At 31.2% G+C, this 12,197-nt stretch overlaps 1 protein-coding gene across 3 annotated transcripts in view; it reads left to right on the top strand.

The window, feature by feature from the left end:
- The window catches only part of LOC136979100 (uncharacterized), a 64,287-nt gene extending 59,688 nt beyond the window's left edge, over positions 1-4,599 (top strand). For all 3 annotated transcript variants that reach the window (XM_067275017.1, XM_067275018.1, XM_067275015.1), the window contains one exon: positions 3,635-4,599. In XM_067275017.1, the coding sequence (XP_067131118.1) occupies positions 3,635-3,838 (204 nt within the window). In that variant the 3' untranslated portion in view covers positions 3,839-4,599. The remainder of the gene's footprint in view (positions 1-3,634) is intronic.
- The last annotated feature ends 7,598 nt before the right edge of the window (positions 4,600-12,197 follow it).

Here is a 12,197-nt window from a genome sequence, read left to right as displayed (position 1 = left end):
GGGCGGATATACGATTGTTGTTCTAAAGAACAAGTTACATCTTTGATTGATAAGCGCAAAGGCCGCGCTGCAAGCAATAAAATAGATGATACAAATGTTATAAAGCATATAAAGTCATTTCCAGCCTACAGTAGTCACTACACCAGAGCTCATAATCCAAGACGACAATATTTAAATCCTGACTTAAATATTAAGAAGATGTATGAACTATACGTCACAGAATGTGAAAAGGAAAACGTAGCACCAGTGAAAGAAAAATATTACTATAATGTGTTCTCTACAAAATTTAATTTACATTTTAAACAGCCATCAAAGGATACGTGTCAAACTTGTGATGCTTTTCAAATAAAAATTCAATCTTCAGACGATGAGGGAATTAAGATGGCGAAAATTGAAAAGGAAACTCACTTAGAAGAGGCTGAACGGGCTCGCAGTCAAATGGCTGCCGATCGAATGGCAACATCGGAAAAATTGTTCGTATTTTCTTTTGACTTGGAAAAAGCTTTAGCCTTTCCCAAGTTGACCACATCCGTAGCTTATTATAAGCGAAATTTATATGTTTATAATTTTGGATGTCATGAATTCAATAAAAATATAAGCCACATGTTTGTTTGGCCAGAAACTGAAGGATCTCGTGGGTCTCAAGAAATTTCATCTTGTCTAATAAAGTACATAAAGACTTACGCTGCAAACTTCGAAAAAATAATAACATATTCGGATTCGTGTACCGGGCAAAACAGAAATATTAAAACCGTCTTAAGTTTATTGAAACTTGTTCAAAGCACGGAAATCAAAGCTGAATCAATTGACATGAAATTTTTGGTAAGTGGACACAGCTATTTGCCCAATGACTCAGATTTTGCCATTATTGAGTCATGTGCGAAAAAAAAAATCAAAACATTTTTTCACCAGATGATTGGTACCATATAATCAAAACATGTAAAAAGAAAGCGCCATTTCATCTAATCCAAATGACTCACCAAGATTTTTTGTCAACAAAACCTTTAGAACAGTCTATCATTAACAGAAAAGTAACCGTCACAGGGCTTCCAGTAAATTGGCTTAAAATACGCTGGATAAAGTTAGAAAGGTCCAAACCCTATCTCATACAATTCAAATGTGACTATAATGAAGATACAGAATTTCAAGCCATTAATATCAGAAAATCTTTAGTGGGTAGACCGCAAAGTTTGAAAAATATAGATCAGCCTTTATTATATCCTAAAGGTAGAACTGTGACAAAGGAAAAATGGAGAGACATGATGGACCTGCTAAAATTCATTCCTCCTGTTAAACACGATTACTATAAGAACTTGTCAACAAATCGAAATGACGAATCCTCGCATACAGCTGATGAAGAAGACATTATTTATAATATTGCTGAATCATCCCAAAGAATAATGCCGCTAACATAAAGCTGCTATGAATTAATTACAAAAATTATATTATAACCGAACTGCCAACATTCATTTTTATGGAAAAGCTGTGATAAAAATGTATAATAACTAACTTTTTCTGTAATAAAAAACTTAAAAATGTAAAGACTAAATTTAACTTTATTACTTTTTTCAGTTGCCAAATCGATTAACTCCACCAGTCACATAAAAACTGTAACATTACTGACGATTGTTTGTTGGCTATTCTTTCTTATTAATTTTATATACCGTTAGATGAAAGCTATATCTGCAATTATGCATTCTACATTATATATTTGAATTCATATTATCAGAGGAATTTTAAAAAACAATATACATTACATCATCGCGTTTCTCAACTTTTCGTTTTATGGAGTTAATCGATGTGTGCACTGAGCGGCTCATGTGTGAACACAAGTTTGGAGAAATGTATGATCACAAGTGACACTAAGATGCTAGCAGAATGAGTGCTAAACACTGACTGATGGAGCATGCGCACAATCTGGAACTTTCTCTCTCCTGGTCACTCATTATGTGAAACATCACTCGTTAAGCGAGTCATTTTTTTACAATTTGTTTTTGCTCATTAGGTGAAATGCTTATTATGCGAGGTGCTCGTTAAGCAAGATCCCACTGTATTAGATATGATTAATAATAATAATAATAGTAATATATCCCAATATAATTCAGTAATTGCTTGGCTTTAATATTAGATAGATAGTCATTTGAAGTTTTTATTCATGAAGGGATTATTCTACAAAGATTGCTGTTTTCAGAAGATACCAATCAAAACTTTGGATGGATTGTTTAATTATGAATAAATTTAGTATTTTATAAGAATAATACATTTTTTGAGTGTATTGTAATTTATTCTTATAATATAGAGTAAGTGTAAGGAAAGATTTTTTATAAAATAATCAAACCTTGTTAGTAAAAGACAGCATTTTATAAAGAATGTTTATACTAGGCACATTATTAAATTATAGTGTAATTCCAGCCACAAAACACAAATGTTGTCTTTGCACATTATTACATAAACAGCATAGTTGTCACCATTAATTTTAGATATTGTTCTAAAAGAAAACAAGGTTTCTTATATAATTAAGACAGTTGACGAGAGAGATTAATTAAGGAGATGATTTGGGAGGGGTCTGTTTTGCACATCTCTATGCTTGATTTAACCCCGAATGGGTTAATTCCAAGTGTGTCATAATAAGTGCCATGCAACTGAACAGATTGTATATACACAATCTGCTCTGAAAATTTTATTGAAATCCATTCATTGGTTACAAAGGTATTGCACAATAAAGAATTTTATTCCGTAAATTGTCTGTTACTTTGATTTCTATTTCTAATGTATAAAGTTCAATGGAGACTGATCTTTGAATTATCTCTTGCATGAAATAATCTCATATTCTCCTAGATTACACAATATAAAATTAGTATAATTTAACAAACCATGAATTATATTTAATTTCAGTTGTTATTTTTCAGTTGAAACTTATAATCAAATAAGTATTTTAAAAATTTTTAGCACTGCAGCTTTTTTAATTAATAATTAAAAAAGCTACAGTGGAGTTAGAATTATAATGGAAAAATTTAGGATAATTGTTATTTTGTTAAGAATAATAATAGTAAATAATGCTGTAATTTTGTAAACTTTATACATCTGAAAATTTAAAAATAGCTATATTAAAAATTATTTTCACTTTCTATATAAAAAATGAAACTTTTTTAAAATTTTAAAATGGAAATAATTTATACATTTTTAAACAAATAAATAATAATTTATAATTGCAATGATTTAATTTAATACAAATTTTTAATGTTTAGAATAAAGTATGCATTGATATATACTCAAATATTTAATAACTCTTCTTTCAAAAATGAAAAATATCTTTTTATTTCTATTTAATAAAAATGGAAGGATACTACCTTCTTCATTTTATCCAAAAGAAAAATATTTATTTTTTAAAATTATTTTTAAATACTTTTAATAGTTGAAAAATGTATGAGTTGAAAAATGTATGTATGTATGTATATACTTTTCAACTTATTATTATTAATTTGTACATGTTCCTCTAAACAGATTGATATAAAACTCTTAAATTTTAAAAATATTTACTCAATTATTTAAAATTTTAATTAAAGTATTTATATTTGTTGTATATTTATGTGTATTGTGTAAACTATATTTATATGTTTTATTTATTCCTTAGGTACTTATTAGTATTCAATCTTTATTGACTGATCCATATTGCCATGTGTGCATGGAACCAGAAATTGGCAGGTTATATGTAGATGATCGCAATACGTTTGATCGAACAGCTCGTTTGTGGACAATGCGGCATGCAACACATGGAACAATAATGCTACCACCGACCGATAAAGATTCATTTTGGTTATCACCTGAAAGTGGATGAGATCAGTTTTGTTGGACTTAACAGATATAGATAACTCAAAGTGGTAATTTGGGAACCAGTTTTCCATTCAAATTCAGTCACATGAGCTGACAAAAATAATTCCAATTGCAATCTACAAATACAAGCTTTCATTTGTACAGTATGTACTATGTACATTGAATAACCACTCTCCTGATACAATGCACAAGCCCTTCCTTCATGCTATTCTTTTTTAATATATATATAAAGCATAAATAAAATTGTAAAATATCATTTTGGTCCCATAAGAGAATTTATGTAATATATAATTTGTGCCAAGAATGTATTGTCTTATCATTTGAAGAAAATCATCAATCATTGTTTTTTTTATGTTTATTATTTTTTGTACGTAAAAGTAAAGTTGTTAATGTTTGTTGAGTTAATGAAATTATGCATAAAATATATTGTTTTGTATAAAGAACTATTTCCTTTTGTTTTGTTTATAGTCTTATTTTGTTCGCAAATAAAAAAAATATGTTCCTTGACATATGCAATCATCCCCTTTATACTTTTACAAGACTGCCTCCGAAGATAAATCGTTGTACATTTTTGCCAAATTCTGCAAAGTTTGCATATGACAGGGATACAAAATAATTGTGAATACATATATTATATATGCACGTCTTGTATATAAAATTGTTTGTTAAAAGATGAGTCATTTGGTAAGTATTAAACCATTGCATCCTTAGAGGGATTTTGTATGTTATTAAGAGATGCATGTTATATAAAAAAGTTTAACTTTATTTGTGTGTTATGTGCTTGTATTGTATAATGAAAATTGAAGATTAGTCAATTTATTATTTAATTCAATTTAAATACCATTTTAAGATTACATTATATGATTGAAACATGCTCTTATTCTCCTCATAATAAATATGAAATCAAATTTTTTCCTTGCCACAAAAATATACAAAAGAAAAAATTTTAATATGGAACTAATTCATAACTGATACCTATTAAAATTTAATTTAATAATAATATCTGTGCATGGAAATTGCAAATTTTTAAGTTAGCATTGTTTTTTTAAGAAAATTCATATTTAGGAAGATATAAAAATTTTAATTAAGTACCGGTACATTCCAGTATGCATCAAATAGTGCATTGGTGAACCATAATGTACTAAAATGTGTTCCAGTATTCACCAATGAGTTCATCGGTGCAGTGACTGACATACAATGTGCTCACTGAGCTGTGGATATGGTAAACTCTGATGAAGTAAAATGCCTCCTCGGTATATTATTAACACCATTTTTACTACTAATCTGTATTAACCCAAAGTTATTTTGGAAAAATAAATTTGCAAATGCCAATATAGCACTGCTTCTGCCATTTTGTTAGGTTGCCAGACATTACATTAAAAGCCTATTAAACCATTCACTGATGCATTGGTTGTGGCTGAAACAGATGCATACTGGAATGTACCCATTATTAAAATCATACTAACAAGAATTATTCTAAACTTTAAGACAAATAATTAAAAACAATGTGTTTCATAATTAAATCTTTGTCAGTAAAATATTGCTGCAATTAATAAGTTTATAACATCCCATAAAATTGACAAGATTTTACTTAATACATTTGACCATTTTATCATTCACAAATATGATTATGAATTAGCTTAATATGAATAATAATATGCAAAAAGCAATGTTTTTTAAAATGGTATGAAATAAAACATTTGAACTAATTGGATGATCAAATAATTGTATATAATAAACACATTTGTATAATCATCAAATGTATGAGGGTTATCCACACAGTCAAACTGAGACTTTTGACTGTGTGGATGAGAATACAATAAAAAAGAAAAAATTACATTTCTTTATTCACATAACTTTCTGCTACAGAGAGATCTTTATCTCAACATTTGGCCAAAGCATATGGATATCATCATAGATTTTTCCAGTATGTCTGACAAGTGAGTCTTTCAGGAATGTACATCATAAATGAAACCTAATAGATTGTGCCTTTGAAATAGTCTCCTTGCATAGTGATGCCATGGATACAAGTGTTGGAAGGTTCTCAAAGCAGCCCTGCAAATTTTCTGTAATGGTTTTAAGCTGTGTGTACACAACCCATTGTCATATATATTGAAATGTCTATCTTTCATGGACTGTTTTAGACAGGGAAGTAAAAAGTCACAGGGATATATCAGGCAAGTAGGAGACGAGAAAGCATTGTGACCTTTCCAGCCAAGAACTGTTGCACAAAAAGGGCAGTATAAGGTCTTACATTATCATGTAGAAGGTACCACTGGCAGGACCGATAAAGTTCAAGGCAATGGCAAAAGACATTCTGCAGTAATCACTGTAAACATGTGTGGATTTGTTGATTAACAGTTGGGGCTCAGAAAACAAATTCAGAAAAAATCATAAAATGTAATCAGCACTGTCTTTAATGGCTGTGATCCAAGATCTATGACTTGCACTTTGTCATTTAGTTCAGTGGCATAGCATAATGGGGCGGCCCGCCCTGGTCGGCGAAATTTTCCTTTGCCCCGGGCAGCTGACACCCAAGCTATGCCACCGATTTGGTTTGTGTGTTGTATTGGTAATGCCAGGTTCCATCTACTGTAATGATATAGGGCAGTTTTCAGAAGATGATGTTGAGATTTGCACCAATCTTCCTCAACTGTCCATGAAGCCTTGTAAAATATGGTATGGTCTATACAAGCATGCTACATGAAATGATTCCCAAGAAAAAGGCACAATCTGGAAATTTTGGAACAAACATCATATCTTCCTCAAAGAATTATCCATGTATAGCATCTGTGTCAATTCGTTTAATGAAAATCATGTGAACTGTAGTAGTGGAAATGGATGACAGATAGCCTTGTAACTTTTTGGACAAATGAAAGTCATTTCCATTTTAAAGATTGATGGTAGGACTAATATTTTACGAAACAAAAACATCTGAGATGTAAAACAAATTGTGCCAAGTAAAAAATCATGAGAAATTTGGATGACAATCAAATTTTTTTGTAGGAATTTTTCTTTGGTAAAGATAAGCTTGGTATTTCGAAATGAAACAAAAAACATTAATACAGGCAAAAATCTTGTGGGTACCGCTGCAAAACATCAGGCTTATTTTTACCGAAAGAAAAATCCGTAAGAAAAACTTTGATGGCTTCAGACCGAATGCTTTCAATATGCTATTAGCAAAATGGTTATAAAAAGTTTTAATTTACATAAATTTGATCTTTTGTTATTTTGGATAACATTTTGAATGAAAATCATTTGCTTTGATGCAATTTTATCCTTATAAGCATGAAATTACATGTTAAAAGTAAAATAGCCTATGGAGAATCTCGTTAACTTTGACCTATCAATCCGGAAATTTCATGAGCATCTCACTGATAGCGAGAAAAGATTAAGTTTAAAATTTGAGCTTTCTAAACCCAGTAATTTTTCTCTAGGAGCATCTTCCGTGCTGGATGTAGAAAATACAGCTTTCTTGGCAATTTTTGCACTTTCAACTTCTTATATTTTGGCAACCTATTTACAGAAAATTCTGAAATTTTGCACACTACCCACGAAAACAAGTATCTTTTGAACGAGATATTAAGAATTACTATAGGCCTTTGGGGACGGAGAAATCAGCAACTCTGATTCCTGTATAGCTTCAGTGACTTTTACACTTGGTACAGTGTCACTGCCATGATTCTCGATCACCAAAATTAAAGGCAGAATTTTGGATTTGTACAAGTAATCAAAAACTCATACTACAAAAAGAATATGTGGGGAAGTACTCGATCTTTAGAGTATTCCCCGTGCAGGAACAAAAAAAAGAAAAAAAACTTCAAAGAAATAAAACACACATTATGACTCCAATGCAATGAATTTAAAGTTTATTTTAGTCCTTCCGATCACTTCTCTGTCCTTTCGCTATATCAGACACTAAAACAAAGGAAACAACACACAAAAAAGACAAACTTGCGACTGTCTCGTCTACACGTCTCTTTTTTTTTCTTTCTTAAAAAAATTCCGTTTCTTCCGTTGAGCATGCGCGATTTCCCTCTCTTCCTCCTCGATCCGGGTTTTTCGGTTGTCATCGAGAATACCCATTCCTTCTTTACCCTGTGGCCCACCCAAGGAGCTGGTTACTCAATAGAACACGTGATCTTCAGACCACATATCTTCCCTCCTCCCATTAACTTTTACAACAACAAACAGAAAACTTTTACACGATGAGGGCCCATCCCTTCTTTATTCCGTGAACCACCCAAGGGACTGGTTATGAGCTGGTTACGCGACAGAACATGTGGTCTTCAGACCACAATTAAATAAATTATGTAATTAGATAATATGTATAATTATGTAACAAATCCAGATAAATTTTATTCAAGTGAGATATTTAAGTAATTCCAATGATTATAAAAAAATACTTAAAAATTATTTAGACCTGATTTACAAGTAACTCACATAGTTTATTTATTTGAAGAATACAAAAATTCAAACTGTGCTGGCGTTAATCTTTTAATAACATATAAACAAAGTAAGTACTTAGACAATGCAATGTCATCAACTTCAAGCTAACAGAATTCTAAATAGTATTCAGAATTCACAAATATAATTTACAATAAAAATCAAATTTTTGAAATCAGTTAGCTTGAAGAAAACGACATTGTATTATCTGAAATATCTGCTTTGTTTTTAATATGTTATTAAAATATTAGACAGGTTGTGTTTTTCATAATTATTGGTGTCAAGTATTCCAGAATTCTTAGTATTCATTTGAATAAAAAGTATTAGGCCTATTTCAATTAACATTTTACCTTTGCATTATAAGCATTTTAAAATTCTGTAATTCCTCTGACAATTCTACTGATATATATTTAAATTTCATTGGTAGTATTTAATTGGGTTGAAATTTTCAAATTTCAGACGTATATATTTCCACTGTCACCTGCCTGTCCTTCCTCCTTTGTTATTCTCGAGTTAGATAGATGAAAATTAAGATCATATATGAAAATCTTTGGTACCAGAGGCCCTGATTAACTATACACGAACTTTCAGTCTGGACCAGAACTCATATGATTTTCGATTCAAAATTTTATTAAGAATAAAGTTAGATAAATGATTGACATGACTCAATTGTTATCAGGAGAAGTATGATGTACAGGGGAAAAGACCACTAAAATTCAGATCAGATATAGAAAGCTTCGGGGTTGGAGACCCCGATTAACTATATACAAACTTCTGGTCTGAACCGAAAGTAACGTAATTTTTTAAAATTAAAAGACGATTAAAAATTTCAGCTTGGCATTGTGATGATGTCATAATAAATAAATGCTCATTTTTCGAAAAAGTTCTATTTTACAGATCATATTTCATATTCAGTTAATGTTGAGTGTTACGATTTCTGAAATATTTCAATTCTAATCTGTAATGTAAATGTTTTAATATAAAAGCATTAATCTAAGATGTATTCATGCATGACCACATATATCAATTTGTTGCTATTTTAAGATTAATTTTTGAAAATGGAACCATTTTTTATAATATAACATTAACCTTTCACGTTTCGCAATGTAGGAATATTTTACTTATATCGCGTCAGGTGTAATGGACTTAATAAATTTAAATTATAGAAAGCATATCAAAAACTACAATTGTGTTGTGAATTTTTGCATTTTGTTTGCTTTCTGACCATGTAAAATACTCCTGGTTGACAAATATATATATATTTTTATATTTATTATTATGTAATTTAATCCGGAAACGCAAAAAAATGAACATATCAACTTTCAACTCGCTATAAATTATCTCACATTTCACGGATTGATATCGGGTTTGTTTGTTGCCCGAGAAAAACATGTTCTCTCTCAAGCTTAGGTCGGGGAAAGTTAATTGTACGAATGGGTAGATTTTTAGCACCCCGCGACTACCTCCCACTGAGAATGTCAATGAGGTGCTAATTGTTTTCTGTTTACGGAAACTCTTCTTGCTTGTAATTCGGTGAAATGACAATATGACTGTTTCATTTTATTCAGGCAAATGTTGATTCAGATTTAACAACTGATATTGTTATATTTTATTACATTCATTTTATTTTTAATTTTTTATGCGATATAGTCGCGTGTTAGATCTAAGTCGATCACATAACACGACAAGTATAGGGGATGTTAGACGTTTCACTAGCTTGTTGCCAAAGTTCAAAACGGAATAAGGATCATCCGGTTGCTTTTCACAATAAATTTCAAAATTGTGTGAGTAGAATGTACGGGCGTCAACCAACATAAATATTTTTATACGATACTTTTTGGGTTTACTAGGTATATATTGTTAAAATCTGCATATACCTCTGAATCCATGTAATTTTTCGTCCATCGTACAATACTGGGATAAACAAACAATTTTGTTTGCAATTTATTACGAACCCGTCAATAACTTCCCGAATGGCGGCTAACTTATCCGTTTGAACTCTCATTTCGTTTCTTTGTTGTTAAAGCGAAGATTGCTTACTAAAAATCGAAACCTCCTCTTGACATCACAGTCCTTGCTACATCCAACCCCATCCTGTCTGATGTCCAATATTTTGTGTGCATTACATCTGTTCAGCTTTTTCACTCCCGACAAAGAGAATTCCGAGGAGTATCTTGATTTCAATGATATCTGTTAAATTTGCATCTCTTTCTCTACCATAATTGAGTTGCACTCTTCTAATTTGATCGTTTGTAAATTTCACAATTTCTAGAATCTTTACAGTACTAAACAACCCCCAGCATTCTAAAATGGAGTGGGCATTCTTCGCATCGCCCACAGGACCAGGAAGATGCGTGATGATGTTTTCTGCTCTAGTCCTGGAAGTGCTGTGTCCTAATTCCTGATTACTCCACCGAGTCAAATCCCTTCCAAAGTAAAAGTTTCGACCACATATACAGCTGCGCGAGATTATGCAAATTAGGTCGTCCCGAAATAGGCCCCTCGCCTACGCTTGTTCTTAAGGGGGTATCGCCGACTGGGCCCCGATCCCCCGCTAGTCTGCAAGAAATGGCACGATTAAAGTCCTGGAATTTGTATTTTTGATTTGGGCGTCGATAATCTGCTGTTGCCGGTTGATAATTTCTATGTAGTTTTTCTGTAGCTCCTGTAGGAGGAAAACAACACGAGCCAAACTCTGAACTGCATTTTCTTTAAGCTCGGTCCGCATAATAAAAAATTAAAAATGAATTTATTCCTGAGAAAAAGGCAATATATATTATAATAATTACAAAATACTGTATATAAAAAATGCAATTCTTCAATTAAATTATTGAAGATAAACATCAAAAGTGACAATGCAATGCATAGAATATAATTAGGCCTATTATTTCTCTAAACCAGTGATTCTCAATCTTTTTTCGTCACAGTACACTTTTAATAATTTAAAAATTTGGCGGCATACGCAGTTACTTCGGTAAGTACCACACGACAACCGGCGACGTCATAACAGTGATTTTAAAACGCAGTTGGTTATTTAGTTACTGGTAACACCGGTTACAATTTCCAAACACTCTAGGAAGGTAGAACTGATTGAAATATTTGTCTGACGTCGCTTATGTATGGCTATTCGCAATGGCAGCACACTTCAAAAATCTCGCGGCAGTGGTTGAGGATCACTGCTCCAAACATATGACATTTTACTTTCCTTCTCTCCCTAGAGAAATTAACATCCAAACTACTCACAATAAGTTACTTAGAGATTCCAGTAAAGAAACAAAAGTAAAAAAATTCATTGAGACTAATCCAGCGCAGCATCAACCTCGACGGCGCGGCGTTTGTAATTTTCACTAAATGCAGTTCCATAACGTTGGGTCTGCAAGACCCAGACCTATTTTTATGTCAAAAACTAGTGCGCTAGTGAAAAAAGTGTCTAACGCATGTCGATCAGGTTGAGATATTAGGAAAGTACTGATTTTTCAGATTTTTTAAATTTTCATTTTTAAGATTTTCTTACAAAGGCGCTACTGGGTCTAGAGGACCCAGTGTGACACACTCCAAAAATGCTTAAAAAATTGTTAAATTCCTACTATTAGTTCACACTCTCCCTATATATATATATCTTGTTCAAATTTTCAATCGTTAATAAAATACTTTTTATTCATCCACTCAAGTTCAAATACATTTTTTAAAACTGGTAGTGGATGACACTTGATGTTAAAAAAGTTTTTTCAAATATTAATTCATTATTTAATTAATTAACTTTAGTTTTATATGGGAGAAAAAAATTATCTTATATAAGATATTTAGCATATGTATATACATATTTATATTAATTGTAATTATTTAATAAAAAGTAACTAGAATAAAATTTTCTTTGTTGACCTAAGTAGGAATTGACTTTAAAAAACTTTTTTTTT

The sequence above is a fragment of the Centruroides vittatus genome, unplaced genomic scaffold (genome assembly GCF_030686945.1).
Source record: "Centruroides vittatus isolate TY-2023 unplaced genomic scaffold, ASM3068694v2 contig_577, whole genome shotgun sequence".
NCBI classification, from domain to species: domain Eukaryota; kingdom Metazoa; phylum Arthropoda; class Arachnida; order Scorpiones; family Buthidae; genus Centruroides; species Centruroides vittatus.
The sequence above is the reverse complement of the archived record's forward strand: the minus strand, read 5'-3'. Positions and strand labels throughout refer to the sequence as shown.